At 39.7% G+C, this 27,637-nt stretch overlaps 1 protein-coding gene and 1 long non-coding RNA gene across 2 annotated transcripts in view; one reads left to right on the top strand and one right to left on the bottom strand.

Annotated features, from left to right (window-relative positions):
• Positions 1-25,231, bottom strand: part of VCPIP1 (valosin containing protein interacting protein 1) — a 37,059-nt gene extending 11,828 nt beyond the window's left edge. The window contains exons 1-2 of the mRNA XM_047783824.1: positions 22,253-25,231; positions 7,900-7,986 (exon numbers count right to left, since the gene is read on the bottom strand). Coding sequence (XP_047639780.1) covers positions 7,900-7,986; positions 22,253-24,965 — 2,800 coding nt within the window. The 5' untranslated portion in view covers positions 24,966-25,231. The remainder of the gene's footprint in view (positions 1-7,899; positions 7,987-22,252) is intronic.
• Positions 25,232-25,580: 349 nt separating this feature from the next.
• The window catches only part of LOC125129273 (uncharacterized), a 35,406-nt gene continuing 33,349 nt past the window's right edge, over positions 25,581-27,637 (top strand). The window contains exon 1 of the long non-coding RNA XR_007135438.1: positions 25,581-25,718. This is a non-coding gene — a long non-coding RNA (uncharacterized LOC125129273). The remainder of the gene's footprint in view (positions 25,719-27,637) is intronic.

Here is a 27,637-nt window from a genome sequence, read left to right as displayed (position 1 = left end):
AGCACCACAGCTAACATTTTAAAAATAATTTCAAACCAGAAACACAAAATTATTTAGAAAATAATCAAAAGAGTCATCTGCACACCTTCTACCACAACCTTCCCGCACACAAAAAACTGAGGGAAGTTATTTTCCAGTTCTATGAAAGACAGTGAATACTTAGTCCAATTACTGGGAGCCCTATAATCAATCCTAATTAAGTAACTTTAAAAAACAATGAACTGGTATCAATGTATTTCAGAAGGGAGAATGAAGTAAAAGATGGAAAGTTAAAAAAAAGATGCAAAAGAAGGAGGATGCTCACAGGGAAATTTATAGCTTTAAATGCTTATATTAGAAAGCAAAAGGGAGTTATCTTTGTGGCTCAGTGGTTAATGAACCCAACTAGGATCCATGAGATGTGGAATCAATCCCTGGCTTGCTCAGTGGGTTAAGGATCCGGCGTTGCCATGGCTGTGGTGTAGGTTGCAGACTTGGCTTGGATTCCATGTTGCTGTGGCTGTGGTGTAGGCCAGCAGCTGTAGCTCTGATTTGACCCGTAGCTTGAGAACTTCCATATGCCACAGGTGCAGCCCTAAAAAGCAAAAGAAAAAAAAAAAAGAAAGAAAAAGACAAAAATTTATAATCAATAATCTAAGCTTTTACTTAAAGAAACTAGAAAGAAAGTACAAATTAAACCCAAAGCAAGCATAGGGAAGAAAAAAGTAAAGTAATAGCAGAAACCAATGAAACTGACATCAGGAAAACAACAGAGAAAAACTTATGAAACCAAAGCTGGTTTTTATTTTTGTTTTTGTTTTGTTTTGTTTTTAAAAGATCAATAGAACTAATAAACTATTAGCTAGGCTGTTCAGCAAAACAAGAAAGGCACAAACGGCCAACATCAGAAATGACAGCGGTATAGATAGCCCTTGCAGGCATTAGATGAAACGGACAGATTTCTTGCAAAGCAAAACTAACAAAGCTTACTCAAGAAGAAAAGGATAATGTTAAGAGGACTCTAAATTCATGGCTAAAAACCATCCAAAAAAGAAAACTCCAAGCCCAGACAGCTTCGCTAATGAATCCTACCAAATATCAAAGAAAGAAATAACATCAAAGCTATTTCAGAGCATTCTTCATTCCAGAAAGAAGAACTGTCAGAACCAGTCCTGGGACCACTAAACATCAGCTATGAAGAGAGCAGCAAGCTTGCATCTCTACCCTGATCCTTATCTGCAACCCTGTTTTCCACTCCAAAACTGTAAGACCACCTCCTATTATCTCTCAAAGGGGAGCACAGTCTTTAAGGCCTGCTGTGGCCTCCTTCCTGGCAAAGCAATAAAGCTAATTTTTTTCCCCTTCGTTCCCCCACTACAAAAAAGCTATTACAAAATCTACCAGAAAACAGAAGAATGAATGCTTCCCGACTCTATTTTATGAAGCCAACATTACTCTGATCAAATAGTCATTACAAGAAAACTGCATACCATTATGCCTCATGAATACGTTCTCAAAAGCACTCAACAAATACTAGTAATTAGAATCTAGCAGGTGATGTTTAAACATTTTAAAATCAATTGATGTAACTCACGCTATCAACTAAAGAGAAAAATCCTTATAAGATCATTTCAAGAAATGCAGGGAAAGAGAACCTGATAAAATTCAATATCCATTCGCAATACTATAAAGCCATCAAAAAACTAGTAATAGAAGGGAATGTCCTCAACCAGGTTAAGGGAATTTCTGAAAAATCTACAGGTTTAATATGTTTTCCCCCCTAGGCCAGGAATAAGGCAAGAATGTCTACTCTCAACCTTTTTTCTTTTTTGGCTTTTTAGGGCTGCACCCATGGCATATGGAGGTTCCTAGGCGAGGGGTCCAATCAGAGCCATAGCCACCAGCCTACACCACAGCCACAGCAATGCAGGATCTGAGCTGTGTCTGCGACCTACATCCCAGCTCACAGCAACACTGGATCCTTCACCCATTGAGCAAGGCCAGGGATCAAACCCATGTCCTGATGGATGCTAGTTAGGTTCGTTAACTGCTAAGCCACCACGGGAACTCCAAGAATGTCTACTCACAATATCTATTCAACAATGAATTTATATTCAGTACAATAAAGCAAGAGAAAGAAATGAAAGGTATATAGATTGACACAGAAGAAATTAAACAGTCTCTTTGCAAAAAACATGATGATCTACATAAAGAATCTGCTAAAAAGCTACTAGAACTTAACATGTGTTTAGCCAGTTCACAGGATACAGGGTTAATGCATAAAAACCAATCTTATTTCTATGCACTGGCAACGAGCAACAGGAAACTGAAATTTTTTAAAAAGCATATTTTACAATAGCATCCCCAAAATATGAAATATTAGGTACAAATAGATCTAACTGGATGTGCAACAATTATGTGCTAAAAATCATAAAAAAAAATTTTTTTTGGTCTTTTTAGGGCTGCAGCAATGGCATATGGTAGTTCCCAAGCTAGGAATCTAACTGGAGCTGCAGCTGCTGGCCTACACCACAGCCACAGCAACGCCAGACCTGAGCCACATCTGCAAGCTACACTGCAGCTCGTGGCAATGTGGGATCCTTAAGGATCCTTAACCCACTGAGCGAGGCCAGGGATTGAACCCAAATCCTCATGGATACTAATCAGGTTCGTTACCATTGGGCCACAAGAGGAACTCCCTAAAAATTATAAAATTTTGATGAGTAAAATTAAAGAAGACTTATATAAATGAAATAACATTTTCATTAATCAGAGATTTGATGTTGTCAAAATATCAATTGTCCTTACTTTGTTCTACATATTCAACACAATGACAATAAAAATTCCAGCAGACTTGTTGGAGAAATTGACAAGTTGATTCTAAAATTTATATGGATAAGCAAAGTACCTACAATACCCAAAACAATTTTGAAAAAGAATAAAAGTGGACAGAGTTCCATTGTGGCTCAACAGTAACCAAACTGACTAGTGTCCATGAGGAAGAGGGTTCAGTCCCTGGCCTTGCTCCATGGGTTAAAGATTCGGCACTGTCATGAGCTGTGGTATAGGTCAAAGATGTGGCTTGGATCCCACACTGCTATGGCTGTGGTGTAGGCCAGCAGCTGCAGCTCTGATTTAATCTCTACTCTGGGAATTTCCATATGCAGGAGGTGTGGCCCTAGAAAGCAAAAAACAAAACAAACAAAAAACCCCCACAAAAAAAACACTGTGGCAATAGTAAAAAGACATATAGATCAATAACATAGAAAAGAGATTCTAGAAAGACCCACGTGAATAGGGTCAACTGATTTTTTAAAAATAACCATACTGATGTATATTCTGCATATAATTCACTTTTTTTTTTTCTTTTATGGCTACCCCACGGCATATGGAGTTCCCAGGCCAGGGATCAGATCTGAGCCGTAGTTGCAACTTAAGCCACAGCTGTGGCAACACAAGATCCTAAACCCACCATAGCAGTCTGGGGATCAAACCTGTGTCCCACCACCCCTGAGCCTGCTGCACCACGAGAACTCCTAGATATAAGTCTTTTCTTCAAGCATATAATTCATGGTCAATTGATTTTTGATAAAGGTGCCAAAGTAATTCAATGAAAAAGTATAGCTCTTCCAACAAATGGTGCTGGCACAATTGGATATCCATGCACACACATTAAAAAAAAAAAAAAAAACCTTGACTCATACCTTACAACATATAAAAAAAAACCTCGGAGTTCCCGTCGTGGCTCAGTGGTTAATGAATCTGACTAGGAGCCATGATAGTTGTGGGTTTGATCCCTGGCCTTGCTCAGTGGGTTAAGGATCCAGCGTTGCCATGAGCTGTGGTGTAGGTCGCAGACGCAGCTCAGATCTGGCATTGCTGTGGCTGTGGCATAGGCCAGCGGCTACAGCTCTGATTAGACCCCTAGCCTGGGAACCTCCATATGCCTCGGCAGTGGCCCTAGAAAAGGCAAAAAGACAAAAAACAAACAAACAAAAAAACAAACAAACAAAAAACACCAAAAAACCTCAAAATGGATCATACACCTAAATATAAAACCTAACACCATAAAACTCCTAGAAAAAAAAACACAGAAAAAATTTTTTTGTTAACTTTGGACTAGGCAAAGATTTCTTGGATAAGATACAAAAAGTGTGAATCATAAAAGACAAGACTTAAATTGGTTATCAAAATTAGAAATCTCTGGTCTTCAAAAGATAACGTGGAGAGAATGAAAAGACAAGTTACAAACTGGGAGAAAATATGTGCAAGACACTTGCCTGACAAGTGATGTGTTTGCCCAGAAAATATAAAGAACTGTCAGAACTCAATTTTAAAAAATTCAAGCCAATTTAATTATTAGGGCCATATCCACAGCACATGGAGGTTCCCAGGCTAAGGGTCTAATCGGAGCTACAGCTGCTGTCCTACGGCAGTCACAGCAGCGCCAGATCTCAGCCGCATTTGCAACCTACACCACAGCTCATGGCAACACCAGATCCTTAACCCACTGAGTGAGGCTAGGGATTGAAGCTGTGTCCTCAGGGATACTAGTCAGGTTCATTTCCACTGAGCCATGACAGGAACTCCTCAAACCAATTTAAAAATGGGTCAAAAAATATAATAAGATAGCAAATAAGCACATGAAAAGATGCTCAACATCATCCATTGTTAGAGGAATGAAAATCAAAACCACTGAGATAGTAATATTAATATCAGAAAGGTTGTAAAAACAAAAACTGATACTACTACATGCCAGAGGTATATACAAAATGGTCCAGCCACTTGAGGAAATGGTTTCTTATAAAGATGAGCATATACTTAATTGGCACATGACTCAACAATCCCACTCCTAGGTATTTACCAAAGAGAAGTGAAATTATGTCCACACAAGGACCTGTACACAAATGTTTTTAGTGGCTTTATTCATACTAGCCAAAAACTAAAAACAAATTTAACGTCCTTCAATTGGTTGTGGAATTTTAAAAATGTGAATCCATACAATGGAATACTATTCAGCAATAAAAAAAATGAATAAACTACTAATGCATGCAACCAGAAAGATGAATTTCAAAAGCATTCAGCTAAAGCAGAAATTGACAAAATTTTTCTGTAAAAGGGCAATATGCTAGGTACTTTACATTTTGCAGACCATATAGTCTCTGTCACAACTATTCAATTCTGCCATTGCTCTCCAAAAGCAGCCACAGATAATGTGTAATCCATGAGTGGCACTGTTCTGATAAAACCCTAAACTACAGGCAGTGGGCCTGATTTGGCCCACAAGCAGTCGTGTGCTCAATCAGAGAAGCTAGGCACAAAAGGTTAAACTATATGGTTCCCTTTATAAGGTCATATCATAAAGGAAAACATAGGGAAAGAAATCAAATCAGTGGTTGCCAGGGCCTTGGGGTAGAGGTAAGGGATTAACTAGAAGGGGGCACAAGACAACTTTTGGAAGGATGAAAGTATTCTATTTCTTGATTGTGGTAGTGATTACATGACTGTAAATATGTGTCAAAATTCACCAACCTGTATACCTAAAAAAGGAGAATTTTACTATATGCAAATTACGCTTCGATAATCCTATCTATCTTAGGAAGGGAAGGAAAGAAAGAAGCAAGCCAACTGGCCAGCTGATCATTCTTTGGTCTCTGATTCAATAAATCAAAAAAATTTTTTTTGAGGCAATCAAAAGTCAAGGAAATTTGAACAGTTACTAGATACTTTGCAATATTTTAAAAATTATTATTCAAACTTTTTACATGTGATAATGGCATTGTATTATGGTTATTTTTAAAAAAGAATAGAGTTCTTACTTTTAGAAATATATACTAAAGTACTTGCGGATGAAATTATATCTAAGATTTATTTTAAAATACTCCATTTGAAGGGGAGTAGGTAGAAATACACTAATAATTATTGAACCTGGGTAGTAGGTAAATAGAGGTTCATTACATTATTCTTGGTACTTTTATATGTTTTAATATCTCTACAAGAATCAAGTTGGGTTGTGAGGTTTTGTTTTTTTGTTTTTTTTTTTTTTGCCTTTTTTAGGGCTGTACTTGTGGCATATGGAAGTTTCCAGGCTAGGGGTTGAATTGGAGCTGCAAGTGCCAGCCGACAACAGAGCCACAGTAACGCCAGATCTGAGCCATGTCTGCAACCTACACCACAGCTCTCAACAATGAGAGATCCTTAACCCACTGAGCAAGTCCAGGGATTGAACCCACATCCTCATGAATACTAGCCAAATTCATTTCTGCTGAGATATAATGGGAACTCTTTGGTTTTGATTTTTTTTTTGTTTTGTCTTTTTGTCATTTTGTCTTTTCTAGGGCTGCAGCCATGGCACATGGAGGTTCCCAGGCTAGGGGTCTAATCAGAGCTGCAGCCGCTGGCCTACACCAGAGCCATAGCAACTGGGGATCCAAGCCATGTCTGTGACCTACACCACAGCTCACAGCAACACCAGATCCTTAACCCACTGAGCAAGGCCAGGGATCGAGCCCACAACCTCATGGTTTCTAGTCGGATTTGTTAACCGCTGAGCCACAACAGGAACTCCTTGATTTTTTTAATAAAAGAAAAAAAATGCATGAGAAAGAAAAACATGTAAAAGAGAGATTATGCACTTAATGTCTATAGAGATCAAGTAGGTGAAAAAGTGAGATATGCCAGAATGATGGTGTCTGGGGCCAAATGCAATCACATGAAATCTTTGAAAAATGTATGGGGTCTGAACATACATACTGGTAACTTCTCACCTAAGACCTTAAAACTCTGAAGATAGGAGTTCCCGTCGTGGCGCAGTGGTTAACGAATCCGACTAGGAACCATGAGGTTGCGGGTTCGGCCCCTGCCCTTGCTCAGTGGGTTGACGATCCGGCGTTGCCGTGAGCTGTGGTGTAGGTCGCAGACGAGGCTGGGATCCCGCGTTGCTGTGGCTCTGGCATAGGCCGGTGGCTACAGCTCCGATTCAACCCCTAGCCTGGGAACCTCCATATGCCGCGGGAGCGGCCCAAGAAATAGCAACAACAACAACAACAAAAAAGACAAAAAGACCAAAAAAAAAAAAACTCTGAAGATAATTACACACTTGCACATATCTTTATTTTTTATTATTTATTTATTTATTTATTTATTTATTTATTTATTTTTCTGTCTTTTGTCTTTTTAGGTCTGAACCCGAGGCATATGGAGGTTCCCAGGCTAGGGGTCTAATCCGAGCTATAGCTACCAGCCTACACCATAGCCACAGCAACATGGGATCTGAGCCACATCTGCGACCTACACCACAGCTCATGGTAACACCGGATCCTTAACCCACTGAGCAAGGCCAGGGATTGAACCTGAAACCTCATGGTTACTAGTCAGATTTGTTTCCACTGTACTACACCGGGAACTCCAGCTTGCACATATCTTTATAAACAATGCGTACACAATGTGAAAAGAAGTTAAATGTAAAGTGAGCTGTTTCCTAGAATCCAGAAAACACTGAATATGTAGTAATAGTCAAAACACAACAATAACAAAAACAATGCATTACCTGGTTCTGGGATAATATTAGCATTACAAATTGGCCTCTAATTTCACAATCTGTCTTTAGCTATGTATCAAATACACAGCTTTTTTTTTTTTTTCCTGCACCCGGGGCATGTGGAAATTCCCACACCAGGTATCAAAAAATGAGAAAATAGGAGAAAGGAAGTGATAGGAGATTTTCAGTAATACTATAGCAGAAAACACAGCCAACTATATTAGGACGATAATCCATTTTAACTAAGCAGATTGGTAAAGAAGGATATATACCTAAAATTAACATTGGAAATAGTTTTAAAAGAATATTATCCTAACTTTGTTAATATAATACCTTGAGTGGAGAGACTATCTAATAATAAAATCAGAAAGTAACTATACCCATGGTTTTCTTCATAATATTGTAGAATACACCACCCTGCTGGAACATGTGCGGAAGCCCCTTTGCATAAGACCATACATCTTCTCCTGTAAAATAAAAACAGATAATAGTATTAGCAGCAAATAAGAGAGTTCAACCTAGGCTTGCTTTAATACAGACTAGCCTCCAGAGAGACTGTAAAGCAGATCTCCTAAGTGAGTGATGCAGTCTGGTATAATACAACCTACAGGGAGTGATACGGAATGAGGAACTACAGCACACAAGAAAATGCATGGCCCATCTAAAGGGAGTCACCATTGCCAGGTGCTGTCATAGAAGAGTATAGCCCCCATGTTTCAATACCAAATGGGATTTCAAGAGAAGCAGAAACCCAGGTTTTTAATGTCAATTCTCCCAATTTTTTTTTTTTTTTCTTTTTAGGACCACACCTGCAGCATATGGAAGTTCCCAGGCTAGGGGTTGAATTAGAGCTGCAGCTGCCAACCTATGCCACAGCCACAGCCACAGCCATGCCAGATCTGAGCCACATCTGTGATCTATGCTGCACTTGTGGTAACACCAGATCCTTAACCCACTGAGAGAGGCCAGGGACTGAACTTGCATCCTCATGGATACTAGTCAGGTTCTTAACCCACTGAGCCACAATGGGAACTCCCCAATTTTTAAACTAAGAACTAATTAAAAAATGTCTTTAAAACTGCATGAATCCGCACCAAAAAAACTCAAAATGGTTTAAAGACTTAAATATAAGACAAGACACCAGCAAACTCCTAGAAGAGAACATAGGCAAAACATTTTCTGATATCAGCCTTACAAATGTTTTCTCAGGTCAGTCTCCCAAAGCAACAGAAATAAAAGCAAAAAAATAAACCAATGGGGACTAATCAAACTGACAAGCTTTTGCACAGCAAAGGAAACAATAAAAAAACCAAAAAGACAACTTACAAAATGGGAGAAAATAGTTTCAAATGATGCAGCTGACAAGGGCTTAATCTCTAAAATTACAATTTATATAACCCAACAGCAAAAAAGCCAACAACCCAACTGAAAAATGGGCAAAAGACCTGAATAGACATTTCTCCAAAGAAGATATACAGATGGCCAACAAGCACATGAAAAAATGCTCAACATCACTGATTATTAGAGAAATGCAAATCAAAACTACCATGAGGTACCACCTCACACCAGTCAGAATGGCCTTCATTAATAAGTCCACAAAGAACAAATGCTGGAGAGGATGCAGAGAAAAGGGAACCCTCCTGCACTGTTGGTGGGAATGTAAATTGGTACAACCACTATGGAAAACAGTAAGGAGGTACCTCAGTAAACACAGAACTACCATATGACCCAGAAATCCCCCTCTTGGACATATACCCAGACAAAACTTTCCTTGAAAAAGACACATGCACCCACATGTTCACTGAAGCATCATTCACAATAGCCAAGACACGGAAACAACTTAAATGTCCAGTGACAGATGAATGGATTAAGATGTGCTATATATACCTAATGCAATACTACTCGGCCATAAAAAAGAACAAAATAATGCCATTTACAGCAACATGGATGGAACTAGAGACTCTCACACTAAGTGAAGTAAGTCAGAAAGAGAAAGACAAATAGATTATGATATCATTTATACCTAGAATCTAATATATGGCACAAATGAACCTTTCCACAGAGAAGAAACTCATGGACATGGAGAACAGACTTGTGGTTGCCAAGGGAGAGTGGGAGGGAGTGGGATGGATTGGGAATTTGTTTGTTTGTTTGTTTTTAATAATGGTTTTGTTTTTGTTTTTTGGTCTTTTTGTCTTTTCTAGGGCTGCACCTGTGGCATATGGAGGGAGGTTCCCAGGTTAGGGGTCCAATTGGAGCTGTAGCCACTGGCCTATGCCAGAGACACAGCAATGCGGGATCCGAGATGCGTCTGTGACCTACACCACAGCTCATGGCAACGCTGGATCCATAACCCACTAAGCGAGGCCAGGGATCAAACCTACAACCTCATGGTTCCTAGTCAGATTCGCTAACCACTGAGCCACGACGGGAACTCCCATAATGATTTTTTTTAGTAATGATTTTGGAATTTGAGGTTAATAAATGCAAACTATTGCCTTTGGAATGGATAAGCAATGAGATCCTGCTGTATAGCACTGGGAACTATATCTAGTCACTTATGATAGAGTATGATAATGTGAGAAAAAAAGAATGTGTGCATGTGTATGTAGCTGGATCACTGTGCTGTACAGCAGAAAACTGACAGAACACCAGCTATAACGGAAAAAAATAAAAATCATTATTAAAAAAGTAAATAAATAAAACTACACGAGCCAATACCGGGCATATTAAACAAAATATTTATGAAGACTCAATCCAGTTCAAAGTAAACTAGTTTTCAACCCTGGACTAGAACAACAGAAAAGGTTATAGAAAGATTTTTATGTTTTTTAAGTAGAATATAAGGATATATTCTCTATTTATGTTAAAACTAATAAAAACACATGGAAATGGCTAAGGAGAAAAATTAAATAGGTAGATTGAATGTAAGTAATTAATGTTGTATCTTGTTTCAAAGTTGACTTTTTTTTTTTTTTTTTGCTTAAGGCTGAACCCGTGGCATATGGAGGTTCCCAGGCTAGGGGTCTAATTGGAGCTACAACTACAGGCCTACACCACAGCTCACAGCAACGCCAGATCCTTAACCCACTGAGCAAGGCCAGGGATCAAACCCACAACCTCATGGTTCCTAGTAGGATTCGTTTCCATTGCGCCATGACGGGAACTCCCAAAATTGACTTTTTAAAATAGAAATGTAGGGGGGGAAATGACCTGTTGACAAGATTTAGAATAAACATTAGAAGTCCACAAAATAGCCACAAGCAAACCACCATTTTTTTTTCAAGAACTTCCTTTGACAGTGCCTATCATCAATAGGAAGTTTCAAATAAAAAGAATGATAATCACTGTTTAAGAAGTTAATAAAGAATGGAAGGAACACAAAATTTATTTTTGGTTTGTGAAATACTTATTTTTGTTTCTTTACATTTTCATTATTTTCTCATCTGATAATGTATACGTACTACTTTTATAATCAGAATTTTTTAATTTTAACAAAGAAGGTTAATGTTTATCTTTCCTGCTAAAAGACTGTATGTTGGACCTGAGCTTTGAACAGAGGTTACTGATGATGTGACTTAATTGCTATGTACCTACAATCTCTCAGAGCTCTAACCCTTCCCACTTCCATAAACAGGAATAGGAATCTGAATGGCAGTTGGCTGAAGTTGCTCAGTGTATCAGTTTAAAGTATATAGATATAAAAAGCCTGGGCACTTAAAGTTTCAGTTAACCAGAACATACTTCCACATAAACATTTCACTCACTAATGATACAGTACTACTAGAAAATGGCAATATTTAAGGGTAGACACAGAGGTTAAATTTCAAAATTTGAATATAGGAACCCCTAAGTATAGAATTTAGTAACTGCTGGTAGAAGTTTTGATCATTGAATTTATCATTAAACTTTATTTGGATAAATTATGTCTACAGTGATAACCTTTCATTTGGTTATTATCAATGTTGTATTAAATGTACTTAGGGAGTTCCCATCATGGTGCAGAGGTTAACGAATCCGACTAGGAACCATGAGGTTGTGGGTTCAATCCCTGCCTTTGCTCAGTGGGTTGACGATCCGGTGTTGCCGTGAGCTGTGGTGTAGGTTGCAGACGCTGCTCGGATCCCGCGTTGCTGTGGCTCTGGCGTAGGCCAGTGTCTACAGCTCCGATGCAACCCCTAGCCTGGGAACCTCCATATGCCGCGGGAGCGGCCCAAAGAAATAGCAAAAAGACAAAATAAATAAATAAATAAATGTACTTAGTATTAAGTGAAATACACTAGGATATTATTTATCAAATACTCTAGAATATAAAAAAATTATATAGTAACAATTTTTTGGGTCAAAATCTAAAACCGGTGCAAAAATAGTAAACTCCTCAGAACTGACCACCTAAATATTAGTAAGAAAAACGTTTCTTAGTACTTCACATACCTGACTATTCCTTATTTAAGCAGGCATAACTCCAAAAAGTAAGAACTCGAAGTGTATATCAATCTTGTTTTCATTATCTCCTCCTAAGGATTCCTTTTAAGCATTATTTTCCTAATCTGCCTCCCCATGACATTTGAATAATACAGATATACTGTTTATCTGTTTATGTACTATATATGTATATCTGCACTTGATTCATTAAATAGAGGAAGATTTAGTTTACCTTCCCCCAAGAACTAATTTTTACCTTCTTCAGACCTGTATGACATCATTGAGTGAGTATCTATGCTCTATTGCCTTAAGGGATAGATAACCATCTAAATCTCTATTATCTACCCAGCTCTGAGCAGGCATTTTATAGTTTCAATTACTCCTCACAGCTGAGCCCTATTTTGCAGAAAAGGAAAAAAGCCCAGAGCGTTTAAACAATTCTCTCAAGACCAAACAGCTAGTAAATGGCAAAGCCTGGATTTGAATCCTGTGTATCTTCCACAGCTTATACCCTTTTCCACTGATACTAAACCTCTACTAGAGATCAAATCATGTTACAACAAATTTGGCAGAATTATCCACTCTTTTTCTTTCTTCTTATTTTTTTGGCCACAACCAAGACATGCAAGGAGTTTCTGAACCAGGAATCAAACCCTGGCCACAGTAGTGACCACATCAGGTCCTTAACCCACTAGGCTGTCAGGGAACTCTTAGCCATACTTTTTGTATAGATATCCATGGGATCAACAACTGGTTGGAAGAAAAAAATGGGCCAATTATTTCCTTTGGTATATACATACTTCCACTGAAGTTATGTTTGTTGATAACAGAACCAAGGAAAGGGACTGGAGATCAGAAAGCAGGGCTTGTGACACTGCACAGGTCCCTTATCAGTCTCAGATGGCCCTCCGCTGCATTTCTCTCTATCTCTTCTACAACTACTCTGGTTCAGGCCCATCTCCTGCCTGAGTTACTACCATCGCCTCATTACTGGTTTTCCCTCTAAACTTGTTCTCCCCAAATCCCTCCTCCATAGCCTTTAGAGTTAAACCTTTAATGGTTCCCCCAAACCAAAAAGTCTAAGCTCCTTTTTCAAGGCACCCTAAGATTCCTGACCTCTCTCCTACCTCCCATCTCTTACCATATCCAAACTTGCCTTTCTACAAAGCAACACAACCAAACTGCCACCATTCTCCAAAGGCCAATAACTGCTACGTATTCTTTAGAATTCAATTTAGGTGTCACTTCTAGGAGTCTTCAGGAGTGGTTAGGAAGGTACCGCCCCTGCTGCTCCTGTGCCTGGGAATACCACAGCCCTTATCACACTACAGGTTAACTTAGTTTACTTTTGTTTCCCCTTCTAGACCAGAAGCTTTTCAGAGTCAGGAAGAGGTCAGTGGCCTGTTTGACTTTCCACTCCCAGGGCCTGGCAGAGCGCTGGACAGACCGCGGCACTAAGCATTCATGAATCAATGGATAGCATAAATGAGGTGTTTTCTTTTAATAATGCCTGAAAGAAGTCTATGAAAAACTTAACTGAGGAATTCCCATCACTTACTGGTTAATGAACCTGACTAGTAACCATGACAATGCGGGTTCGATCCTTGGCCTTGCTCAGTGGGTTAAGGATCCAGTGCTGCCGTGAGCTGTGGTGTAGGTTGCAGATGCAGCTCAGATCCCAGGTTGCTGTGGCTGTGGCATAGCCCATTGACTGCAGCTCCAATTCGACCCCTAGCCTAGGAACCTCCATATGCTGCAGGTGCAGCCCTAAAAAGACAAAGGACAAATAAAAAAAAAAAATTAACAAACAGTACAATGATACCCGTAATTTAATGTTTTATGGATAAAATGTTAACTAATGGTAAAATCTATACCTTTTCATGAATCTAATAAAACAAAATCATTGCAAAAAACAAAGTGAAGACTTTTAGGTACAAATTTTCAATTATAAAATAAATAAGTCATGGGGATGTCATGTACAACATTGTGACTATAGTTAATAATACTGCATTTGAGGAGTTTCTGTTGTGGCTCAGCAGATTAAGGACCTGACATTGTCTCTGTGAGAATGCAGATTCAAGCCTGACCTCATTCAGGGGGTTAAGGATCCAGTATTGCTACAAGCTTCGGCATAGTTCACAGATGTGGCTTGAATCCAGCACTGCTATGGCTTTGGTGTAGGTTGGCAGCTGCAACTCTGATTCAACCCTAGTTTGGAAAATTCCATATGCTGCAAATGCAGCCGTTAAAACAACTTGTATTTGAAAGGGGGGTGGGGTGGGAGGAATTTACTTTTCTATCATTTCATTGGAAGGCAAATTCTTAGAGAATAGTTCTAGTTTGGTAAAGCAACTAGCAAATATTAATTCATATTTTCCTGTTAGTCTCCAATTCATTTTACCTTATAATTCAACTGTTTTTTTTTTTTTTTTTTTGGTCCTCTGTCTTTTGAGGACAGCAGGCACGGCATATGGAGGTTCCCAGGCTAGGGGTCAAATCGGAGCTGTAGCCGCCAGCCTAAGCCAGAGCCACAGCAATGTAGGATCTGAGCCGCATCTGCAACCCATACCACAGCTCATGGCAACGCCAGATCCTTAACACACTTGATTGAGGAGAGGGACTGAACCTGCAACCTCATGGTTACTAGTCAGGTTCGTTAACCACTGAGCCACGATGGGAACTCCTCAACTGTTTCTTCACAGTACAAAAATAAAATGCTTATGTTGAACATACTATGTGTGTGTAATAAATGTAGAAAAAAATTTAGACAAACATCATCATAGATAACCTCTGTTCACACCCTGTCTTCCTCAAATCAGTTCTCACATCTGAATGGTAGCTATTATACATGGCAATGATATTACGGATTTTTTTTTTTGGTTATCTGTTTTTTTTCCTCTTTAATAAGAAGCAATTTTTTTTTGGGGGGGGGGTGAGCATACACAGTCTGTGGAAGGTCCCAGGCTAAGGGTCAAATTGGAGCTGCAGCTGCTGGCCTATACCACAGCCACAGCAACACCAGATCTGAGCCTCATCTGTGACCTACACCATGGCTCACAGCAACACCAGATCCTTAACCCACTGAGAGAGGCCAGGGATTGAACTCGTGTCCTCATGGATACTAATCAGGTTTGTTACTGCTGAGCCATGACGGGAACATCTAATTTTTTTAAAGTATGTTAAAAGTAAATATTTTCATTATGTTTTTCCAATTTTTACTACTAATAACAAAATCATCGGGTTAAAAGGTCATCATTCCAATTTTCTAACTTTAGATATTTATAGAGGAATTTGAAGTTTTTGCTTTATAATTTATGAAGCAAGCAAGTCAATTTTAAAATCTAACTTCTATATGAAATCTATTATTAACTCCCCCAAAATACGTAAAATTTACTCTCAACTCAAGTACCTATGACTTTAAAATAAACTGATGAAAATGAAAATTTAAACTAGGAACATGGAGCTGTTTCTACTAGAAAGAATCCTAAAGGTATTCACTGGTAAAAAAAAAAAAAAAAATTGTTGCCATTTCTCCACTCTTCCTATAGATCCTCTCACCTAAAAATGTATCTACCTTATTAACAGTCAAAAACATTACTAAGAAAAGCATACCTTGGAAAACAGACTTCTGGTTGCCAGGGGGGAGGAGGAGGGAATGCGATGGAATGGGAGTTTGAAGTTAATAGATGCAAACCATTACATTTGCTAGGTTCTACTGTATAGCACAGGGAACTATATCCAATCTCTTGTGACAGAACATAATGGAAGATAATTTGAGAAAAAGAATGTATGTATATGTATGACTAGGTTACTTTGCTGTACAGCAGAAATTGGCACAACACTGTAAATCAACTATACTTTAATAAAAACATTTTTGTTAAAAAAAATGGATGAGTCTGGGAAATAGAAAAAAAAAAAAAAGAAAGCAGTCTTATTTCTCTCTTCATACTCAGTCCCTTAAGTATTGTTTAGTGATATCATCAGTTTTAAAAGATGTATTTATCATACACACACGTACACAAAACCAAACTGTGTATAAATGTGTACACACACACACACAGAGTCAGATTCTCCCTGGGGAGTGCAAATGTTAAAGAGAATTATTGTATTCTACTTTATACATACTTGAGTTCTTTCTTTATTTATTTTTTTATTATTATTTTTTGTCTTTTTGCTATTTCTTGGGCCGCTCCCACGGCATGTGGAGATTCCCAGGCTAGGGGTCCAATCGGAGCTGTAGCCACCGGCCTACACCAGAGCCACAGCAACGCGGGATCCGAGCCGCGTCTTCAACCTACACCACAGCTCACGGCAACGCCGGATCGTTAACCCACTGAGCAAGGGCGGGATTGAACCCGCAACCTCATGGTTCCTAGTCGGATTCGTTAACCACTGCGCCACGACAGGAACTCCGACTTGAGTTCTTTATATTTCTAAAAATAATATTATCTTATAAAGGAAAAAATATAAAGAAAAAAGTAACAGAATCAGCGATTAACCTAATCTTCCAGGTATGAGAGTATAAAAATCACCATTTATAACATACATTTATCTTTTTTAAACAACTTGACATTTTTATTATTACAGTTGATTTACAATGTTGGGCCAATTTCTGCTCTATAGCATAGTGACCCAGTCATACACACACATATATTCTTTTTCTTATACTATCTTCCATCACGTTCTATCCCAAGAGATAGGATATAGCTCCCTGCGCTGTACAGTAGGACCTTATTTGTTATCCATTCTAAATGTAATAGTTTGCATCAAACTACCCCAAGCTCCCAGTCCATCCCATTCCCTCCCCATTCCCCCTTGGCAACCACAAGTCTGTTCTCTATGCTTTGAGTCTGTTTTTGTTTTTATAGCTTCATTTGTGCCATATGTAAAAATATATATATTTAAGGCTGCACCTGTGGCATATGCAAGTTCCCAGGCTAGGGGTCAAATGAAGCTGCAGCTGCTAGCCTATACCACAGCTCATGGCAATGCCAGATCCTTAATCCACTGAGCGGGGCCAGGGATCAAACAGTGTCCTCATGGATACTAGTCGGGTTCGTTATCACTGAACCACAATGGGAACTCCAAGTGCCATATTTTAGATTCCACATGTAAGTGAAAGCATATGGTATTTATCTTTCTCTTTCTTACTTCACTTAGTATAAGAATCTCTAGTTGCATCCATGTTACCGCAAATGGCATTATTTTGTTCTTTTTTATGGCTGAGAGGATTGCATATACATTTATCTTAAGATACATCTATATGCGTTCTTCTTTAATTCAACTTTATGACTACGCTTCCATTAGAAATATGTCATTTATAGATCATTAGAAGGGTAATCAGATAGTACATTAAGAATAATAGATGCATTAAGTATTATCTAGATTTGAAACTGTCCTTCACCCAGGATTTGAAGAAAAAAATTAAGATGCAATTATGATATTCAGATCCCATGATCCCATGTCATCTTTTTTTCTTCTTTTAATGGCTGCACCCACAGCATATGGAAGTTATCGGGCCAGGGACTAAATCCGAGAGACTTTAACCCACTTCACTGGGCCAGGCATCAAACCTGAACTTCTAGAGCAACCCAAGCCAATGCAGTTGGATTCTTAACCCACTGCTCCACAGAAGGAACTCCCCATGTCATCTTAAAAATAAGTGTTTGAGGAGTTCCTCTGTGCTACAGCAAGTTAGGTATGCGGCGTTGTCACTGCAGTGGTTCAGGTTGCCGCTGTGGCACAGATTCAATTCCTGGCCCAGGAACTTCTGTATGCTGTGGCTTGGCAAAAAAAAAATAAATGTTTGAACATTATGTGTGATTTTGGAAAATCACAGGCAGTTACAACAACAATGGGTACTATGAAATTATAAAATACTGTGTAATTTTAAAATTTATATTAAAAATTCATATAGGAAACTGACAACACTGTAAATCAACTATACTCCAATAAACATAAACAAATATAATAATATTGATAAAGATAGAAAGTATACAAAAATCAAACAATTTTCTCAACTCCTGCAAGGTTGATAACCTTTGCAGTAAAGTAGGATAAATATAAGTAGACTAATTCCATTAAAGCATTTCTGACAAAGTATGTATAAAACTCTTATAAAACTGATGAATTGTTTTTCACAAATCTATATTTTACCTCTTGAAAAACAAAATTAACTAAAAATTTAGTGGAATACGATTCTAAGAAAAAAGAAATTAACGTAGTATTTATAGTGGATGATACACTATCGCATCTACCATAAAATAAAATCCACAAAAAAGTGGTCTATAAAAAATGTAATTATATATTTTGCAATGCCAGAGTTAGAGTCACTCACATACTATATAAATAATGATATCTGTCTGCAAAAATTGTTCAATAACCTCCAAGTGGTCTGGATAAAGTAGCTTAAAATCTATGAAATATTACAGGTAGAACATTATTTCATTTTAAGCTACCATTGTTAGATTCAAAGCAACTAGTTCCATCAATGATTCACACTGAACAAAAGACTGATGCACTCATTGTCTCAGTGATACAATAAAAGACATAAATTCTATTTAATAAATATTCTACTTAAAAACAATAGAAAGGAAAAACACATGTTCCTGTCTATCAAGAGGTCAGCCTAGGAGTTCCCGTCATGGCGCGGCAGAAACGAATTCGACTATGAACCATGAGGTTGCGGGTTCGATCCCTGGCCTCGCTCAGTGGGTTAAGGATCCGGCGTTGCCATGAGCTGTGGTGTAGGTCGCAGATGCGGCTCGGATCCTGTGTTGCTGTGGCTCTGGTGAAGGCCAGCAGCGACAGCTCCAATTAGACCCCTAGCCTGGGAACCTCCATATGCCGCAGGTGCGGCCCCAAAAAGACCAAAAAAAAAAAAAAAAAAGAGGTCAGCCTATTTAATGAAGATATAAATCCTATGTATATATGTGTGTGTGTGTGTTATACATATCCTATATATAGATATGATAATATCTGTATCATATATATAGATATCTCTCTACATACACATATCTCCCATATTTTTACAGCCTTCATCAACACATCTCCAGCTTCCTTTGCCCTCTACATAAAAATTATAAATGAAAGCTATAAAGTATAGGACGTCCTCAGTTGCTTCTGTGCAGGCAGTTTATGGCGGTGTTTCATTCATCTCTGTACCTACAGCTCAGTCTCTAGCTCAGAGCAGACATTTATTTTACTAAAATAATCTGTGTCCATTCAACAAGCGTGTACTTGGCACCCAATAAGTGCCAGGGCCTGTACAGGAAATGGAGTATTCATTGCTGAAAAAAACATGATACTGTCTCTGCCTTTGTGGAGTTTATAATATAATGGGAGAGGCAAATGAGTAAATAAATCAACAAACATGATAATGAAAACTTGTAATAGGTTCTATGAGGGTGCAGCAACAAAGGGGACCTACTTAGACTGGTTTAGCAAGGGTCTCTCAAACCCTAGATCAGGAGAAAACCTCTTTAAGAAAGTGGCATTAAAGCCTTAATCTAAATGAGAAGGAACCAGTTATTCAAACAGCATAAAGCTTAGTGAGCTATTTCCTAAACTAACATATCAGCAGCTTGGCTCACATATGGTAATTTACAAAGTCATTTCTGCACTTTGAAATTTGTAATTTTCTAAGTAAACTGTCATTTTCCATTTTTCCAGCCCTCTCCAATCTAAAGAAGTTTCCCAGCACTTTGTACATAAGGTTGTGTGTACTTAGCTATCCCCAAAGTGACATTTTTACAAATATATCATTTTCAATTAAGAATATCTTCTATATAATTCAGCTATAGTTATGACATAATTAGATGTCGAAAACTAATACTTATAGAGGGACTAACACAGGCCAGGCACTGTCCTAGTAGTTTACTTATTTATTTATTTTTGGCCAAGCCCACAGCATATGGAAGTTCCCAGGCTGGGGATCCAACCTGCCCACAGCAGAAATAACACCAGATCTTTAACCTGCTGCGCCACAACAGGAACTATCTTAGTAGCTTAAAGCAGAGGGTCTCACAAGTACCACCAATACAAAATTAGCAGAACACTTCTTTTGGTGTCAGGAGTACAGGTTAAAGATTTAAAGAAATGTGTGAGTTTGTAGGGGCAGTAACATAAACGTCAGAGGTGAAGAGAGAAGAGATCATGACAAGACATCATCATGGTCAACTCATTGCAGTCCACAGTCTAGTACTTAGATATTCAGGTCCAGAAACCTCAACCCAAGCTCAAAAAATGACTAACTGTAAACCAGGATTGTACTTTACTAATTTTTATTATGAAATGTAGTAATATAACAATCTGACCAGATTTTAGACTACTGATCATAATTTTACCTATGCCAATTTATGACTCTACATGGAGAACACAGCCTTCCAAGTGACATAATCCTCACCTGCGCTCTCACTTATACATCAATACTCACATCCGGCAGCTAAATGAGTGATCAGACTAGATGCTGGATGACTATGGAATCACTAAAGGGATACAGATCTTCCAGCCAAACCAGTGGGGACTGATCATATATTCCTGCCCCTCAGCAGAAAGTACCTTCCTAGTTACCAGAATTTTCATGAACCCCAGTTGATGTTATCTTCTCCCTTTGTACAGCAGTGTATAAACAGTGCCAAATTCTGCTTTTCAACTTTCTCAGTGTTCAGTGCTGACCATCCATTCCATTTCTGCTGACATAGCCTTTCTTTAGATATGTTAATGTCATCTATTTAATTCAATCAAAAAACATTTCAAAGCACCTACTACCTGCCAGGCACTATACCAGATGCTGAGCATCCAAAGTTATATCTGAGCCACATCCTCTAGAGTTCCTCTTCTATTGAAAAAGATCTCTTTCTTGTTTGCACCTAGGAGATGGCCAGTTTTTTAAAAAGTGCCTTCTGCATATGTCTAAGTTTATCCATTCTGTGCTGATGTTATTTAATTTTTGGAGTTCTGGCAGTATTTTACTGTTGCCCTGTATACCAGGTACTACAAAGGGTATCTTGTGTAGAGGAGGCAACTGAAGTATTGGGGAGTTAAGTAGCTTGCTTGAAATAATATGTATGGAGTCAGGATTCAAATTTTAGATCTTTGTGTCTCCAAAAATCACCACTTTTTCCTCTATTCCACACTGCCTTAAAGAAACTAAAAACTCTAGGAAATAGAAAAATATAAGTATCCTAGAACATTTCTTGACACATTCCCCCATTTCAATGACTATGTCTGCCAAAATAAAGCAATATTAAGTTATAAATTTGTATAGGGCTTTTAGATCCCTTATTCACTATTTGGCCCCCAAACTTAAACCAGAAATAAATAAATCTTCATTTTGCTAGGTCAAGGCCCAATTCACTGATGTTTAGTACTCTTAGAAGACAATCAAAACCCAGGTCACTTCTCTAGTTGCAAGCTCTAATCTCAGCAAAAATAAGGCCCCTCTAATATGTAACATATTTCAGTTTAACTTCTACCTTAAGCCTTAATAAAGACATTAACAGTAATTTAAAAACAAAGACTATGCAAATAAAATAAAGTAAAAAGTACACCACTGGATCATTTCCCAAATCACCTAAAGCTTTAAATTATATATTTGGTTTATAATATACATTCCTTTAATTTGTGCTGAATTATTCAAAAGAAATGCTTCTTAAGCAATCCCATTAACATCTATGTCTGTTTCTTATGTTTCCCATGAGTAGTTCATTGAAACTGATGACAAAAATCACCAAGCAAAACTACTTTAACACAAATCCTAACATACAAATCAGAAAATAATGTGATGAACTGGGAGAGAGAGAACAGGATGGAGGAGAGAGACTATTGGGTGGGAGTGCGGTGAGCATATAAAACCAGAAACTGCAATTCATCAAACAGGAAGTCCTGAAATCACATGACAAGCAAGAAAATGAAATTTAAAAATAAATGAAAAAGGGCAAGGTGGGCAGGCTCAAGAGAGCCGGGGGCGGGGGGGGGGGGAGGATGAAAATAAAAAAGGCTTTAAATGGACAACATATTACAAGCCTATTAAAAAAAATTACAAGGATACTTTATATTTAAATAATCTGGTGACAGTTCAGGGACTACTTTCACTTTCTTAGTCATGTTTTCCTAACATTTACTCAGTAGAGAATCACACTAACATCCACCCACTGTCAAAAAATGAAATAATTTTCTTCTAAAATATATTATCAGATAGTTTTAACAATGACCAGACTTTTTTTTTTCACAAAGACAACAGAAAAACTCAGTCTATTACATTCACAACTTAATTAAGAAATACCATCTGAGTTAAATTGATCTTACCCATTAACGTTGCTAAAAGACACAAGGAGTACATTTCTTTGTCAGCTTGCTCCTGTAGTTCCTTAGATGACAGTTTGCCAGTTACAGCACTCTCTTCTGTCTTCACAGCATGGGCCGAGTGTGCTGCAGCAGACTGACCCCCTTCAGCTTTACTTTTTAGAATCTCTATTGTAATTCTGTCACCATGCTGTAAAGGAACTGGCTCCTTTTCCATTCCTGCCTGGGGTGGCATTAACTCTTTAGGAGGAAAGCCATAGCGAATACACTGTAAATACGGAGGAATGTTGAATTCTCTGGCTATGCTTTCCTGAAGTTCAAAAAAGGTGGTTGAAGATTTAAGTGTAACCATGGACTGTCGTCCATCATTAGTTGTTATTCGGATCTTCTTCTCCTTCGAAGTTGTTGGTGAATAGGGAGCCTTGGTGGGGGTGGCAGGTGCAGAGGATGGACCATCCCGAACGGTACTGGGAGAAACAGTCCTGGGCTGCCCTTTTTGTTCTTGTTTTAACTTCTCTGTTTTCCGTTTCTGCATTACAGAAGCCTGTTCCGTAATATTCTGTTGAATAGTTCTTTCAGTTTTACTCATGTTTAATTCCTCCTTGTGCAAAGTTTTCGTTTTCTGTCCAGTGAGAATAATTTTAGTTGGGAGCTGAGACTCCGACTCTTGTCCTTGGACATCTCCAACTCTTTGGGCATGAGCACCATCTATATTTACAGGAGTATAATCATCAGGATTCTTTTTGGCAGTCTGATGCAATATAGTGTGGACAACTTTCTGAACCAGGATTTCACTCCCAAATTCACCTGGAAAGTGCTTGGTAACAAGTTTCATTGCAACATCATACACATTACTGTTCAAAGACGCATCGCTTTCATACTGGAACCAATATACTGTTTCTCTGACCACTCTTCCACCCCATTCCAAAGTAATAGGAAAGGCTTCTGGTAGATTGTCATACTCTTTACCATCCCAAAAATGTTTGAATCCACAACCACACTTGCCACCAGTGGACCTAGAATTAGTTCTGTCCCCATCTAAATACACAATAGACCCATCTCCTCTGACCCTTCGCACAGATGTGCCATGGCACCAATTACAGGCTGTTAGATTACTCAATCCATAGTCTGGTACCAGAACATCTTTCACTGAATCATATGAGCAAACCAAATTGTTCAAGGGAAAGCTATAATTTTTGTCAGGCCTCAGCTGTCCATGAGTACTTTTTGCCAGGTTATACAGTTTCCCTCCTGGAGCCAACCACTCTGGAGGAACATGAAGTTCAGAAAGGGCACCACAGAGCAAACATTTGTGAAGGCGATTATCCATTACTGCTTTTTTAGCAGCTGCTGTGACTTCTTCAGGCTGAACTCCTATCACCCCCGTCCTCCTGTAGAAATACTGGTGGACGTCAGCCACCAAACTAGGATGGATACCGTGTTTGTCCATAAAGACTTCTTCCATAGCAGCAACAAGCCTAAGTAAGTATTTATCTTGCAAACTTCTGTCTCCTCCAATAACACAACCACCATCCTCCTCAAGTTTGATGTACTTCTTAATAAGGTCCTGAGGTACACCCCATGCTTTAGGAAGCAAATTCATAGGCAGTTTAGGCAAAGCAGCCCCTTTTATGCCTACCAAGGGAATATAATGGTTTCTACCAGAGCTACTCCATGCAATACAGATTGGTTTGTTCAAATGACCATCTCTCCCAGTGCACTTCTCTGCGGGGATGAGCCCTGGCAGAAAGGTGGCAGAATAATCCCCAGAGCTTCTCATGCCACTGAGAGAATCTAACAGAATAATAGGGCGATGTAACACATTGGCAAGACCAAATATGTGGATGTTCCTCAGGCCCAAGGGAACACCCTCAGGTGGTACAAACAGAGGGTCACACTCATTGATAATGTCCTCCCACTCAGCGGCATCAATGAAGTCGTGGAACAGGGCTTGATATCGGGCCAGGTGCTGCTGGAAGTGCTGTTTAAGATTCTCTCGCAAGGCATGCCAGAAGAGCTCCCGGCCTACCAGAGCCCGGGACACAGCATGCACCAGGCAGTGTCCATCCCCATCCACATGCACTGGAATGAGGCATTCCTGACTTTTATTGGCCCGCTTGATGTCCTCAAGAGTGTCATGCAAATACAAGAGGCTTCCGGAGCGGTCCTTGCCATAGCCCACCGTATTCACATGCTCCGGTTCGATGAGGAAGGCGCGGTCACCCAGTAAAGCGCAATCGAACAGTTCGCCCTGGTTCATATCCCGGAGCAGTTTAGCCCGGCCTGTCTGCTTGTCCATTCCGTAACGAGCTAATATGGGCGACAACAATTTGCAGTGGTAGTTGGAAAGGCCCATCACCTTTACCAGTTCCGTGTTCTTCTTGGGTGCCCCTGTCACCCCGAGGAGCGCGTTCCGCAGCAGGTTGTGTAGCACTACGTCCGGGTCAGTCACCTCCTCCACCCCCAGCAGCTGTTGCTGCTCGTGCCGCTGTCCGCACTCGGTACACTCGATGCTGACAGAACCAGAGGCCGGGAAGAACAGGCGCGCCTGGCACTTCGGATCCGGGCAGCTCCCGGAGAGGATTCTCCGGTCTCTCCGCTTCGAGAGCCCCCCCGGAGCAGCCGCCGCCGCCGCCGCCAGGGACGGCGGAGTCTGCGGAGCCTCTGGGGGAGGAGGCGGCGGCGGCAGCGGAGGCGGCGGCGGCGGCTGAGACATCGCTCTCGGTTCTCGAGTCTCGCTCCGCGACCCAAGCGACCCTCAAAGGCTCATAGCCCAGACCCCCGCCGGCCCGACTCGGTCTAGTCCAGGCCCAGGGCGAATCACTTTCCTTTCCCTACCAGCTCCTCCTCCTCCTCCTAAGCGAAGGCGGAAGCGCTGGACGTTGTTTCTCTTTTTACTTCTCCACTGCCGTAGCCGTTGCCCCGAACGTAACGGCCACCACCCTACCCCGCACTCACACTCACTCACTCTCGCTCTCTCTCCCTCAGACACACAGACATACACGCCCTCGCTGAGACTGCGCAGGCGCAACTGCCGCTCTACCCTCTGGGAATTAGAGTTTTTCAGCCTTCTCCTAGCCCTCAAGAGGTAGGATCTTAGGGCCGCGAAGAACTACAAATACCGTGAGGGTAAGCGTTTCAGCGCCCGCGGAGAGGAGGAAGAGGAAGGCTATCCGAACGGGGGCAGAAAGGAAGACTGTCACTCACGTTGCCTGCCGGGAGTTGTAGTTTTTACTGTATCTCTTTTGTCGTCTTCCTCACTTTGGGGCCCAAGCAAAATGAGTATGAGAGACCACATTTCCCAGCATGCCCTGCGGTGCGACCAGCCTCACTTCCCCCTTAGACGGAGGGGAGGATACAGGGAAACTTGGTTAAAAACAGAGTTAAAGGGAATGGGTCTCGGAAGCCGAGGGTCTGAAGTTCAAGACTCCTAGAAGGGGAGGGGAATGAAAGCCACTCAGTGAAGAAGGTACAGTAAATAAATGTCCAGCGACATGGCGGGCTGGGAAGTTAAATGAAATGGTCTAGTCTAGGCTGGAGGTCACGAGAGGAAAAGGGTGGGAATGGTGTATTGATTCTCGGAGTGTTTCTCCAGGTTTTTTTTGTTGTTGTTACACTCCTCTCTTCTCATTCCTATCACTGTTACAAGCCACTGAGGCTATTCAGCCCCGTTGTCTGCCTTTTTTCCCTTTTCTACCCTCTGGGAAAGAGGGTCACTGAGGCGCCATTTGTTTTCTCGTTCCGTGTACGTCTTTGCAGTTTGGAGTACAGATAACAATACCTTGGATGTGTATAGAGTTGAAGTATACCTAAGCCCTTTACCAATATACATATTTTATATGTACATATTTAAATATACATATATGTATGTATAATATACATACAATAATATACATATGTACAATAACTATAGATATTGTTTGTGTCTTCCAGTCCTACTCGCAGAGTCATAACAGCTATCATTTATTGTGTTCTTGATATATGCCTGTCACAGCATTTACATACACGATATCATTTGATCTTCATAATATAATAATAACCTTGTTAGGAAACACGTCCAGAAAGGAAATGACTTGCTCAAGTTCACAGGCATTCAGACCTAGATCTGTTCCCATTTTACAGACCAGGACATAGGAAAGGTTAGGACAGTACTATATAAAATAGTAACTAACTTATGGATACTATTTATAGTTTACATTCACATATATTATTTCATCCTCACACCTGTAATACCTTTACCAAAAGATATTGGGTCTGGAAACAGACCAAAAGGAGTTAAATGGCTTGTCCAAAGTCAAATCAGCAGGCTATCTCAGAGCCAGCGAGGGCTTTTTACATTTATTCCTGCAAGAGAAAAAAAAAGTTCTTAAGCTCAGACCTTTAGTTAGGTCTCAGGGTTTCCGTTTAATGACTCAAGGGCTGTAGGGATGTTTACCTGTGAGGGGGGCCACAGACCTGTTTTATTACTTGTGTGCTGGGTAACTGCCTCTTCATGCAAAACACATTCATATGTTAATTGAAAGCTAGTATTATCTTAATATTGTACAGCCAGCCCCTTCAGTTATCATTCTGAAAATTCTTGCTTTCTGAGACTTTAGATAAGTGAACTGCCTCAAAATTTCTGAAACATTTGGCACAAAATAGATACATCAGTGCAGTCCCTGAGGCCACTCAAATTTTGTAGTTGCCAAGGGAACAGTTTATCTTATTAGGTTTTTGAGTAAATAGAATTTGATCCTTCAAAATTAACCATCTGTAAAATAACACTCCTAAAGGATGTTAGTACTGACTTTCACCTAATTATTGTCTATGATTTTCTTCTAAAGAGCTGACATTTTTCAAAGAGAAATCCTTCAAATATTATTTTCTTGCACAATTCTACCTGGCCCATGCAAAAATAATATTACCTTCGTACAAGATAGGTAATGTTACTTATCTTGAAGGGGATAATTTCATGCAGGAAAATTTATTTCTAATCTGACAGTAGTTTGGTGGTAACTTCACACGTGGTCTTAGAACTGACTTTTATAAATTGAGAAATTAGATATGCCCTTTAAGTGGAAATTATTTTCTACTGTGACTAAGAAGTTACACCTTCGGTGAAATTGTATTTTTCTCATTATGAAAGCCTCAGACCATGGGAAGAATAACAGCAGTGTGCAATTCTAACACTGTCATGAACTTTTTTTTTTTTTCAAATGGTCGTACCCATGGCATACGGAAGTTTCTTGGCCAGGGACTTAATCTGAGCCGCAGCTGCAGCAACGCCGGATCCTTTAACCCACTATGCCAGGCTGGGGATCAATCGCCCCTGCAGTGACTGGAGCCACTGTATCAGCTTCTTTCTCTCTCTCTCTCTCTCTTTTTTTTTTGTCTTTTCTAGGGCCG

The sequence above is a fragment of the Phacochoerus africanus genome, chromosome 6 (genome assembly GCF_016906955.1).
Source record: "Phacochoerus africanus isolate WHEZ1 chromosome 6, ROS_Pafr_v1, whole genome shotgun sequence".
Lineage (NCBI taxonomy): Eukaryota > Metazoa > Chordata > Mammalia > Artiodactyla > Suidae > Phacochoerus > Phacochoerus africanus.
This window is presented reverse-complemented; position numbering and strand designations above follow the sequence as displayed.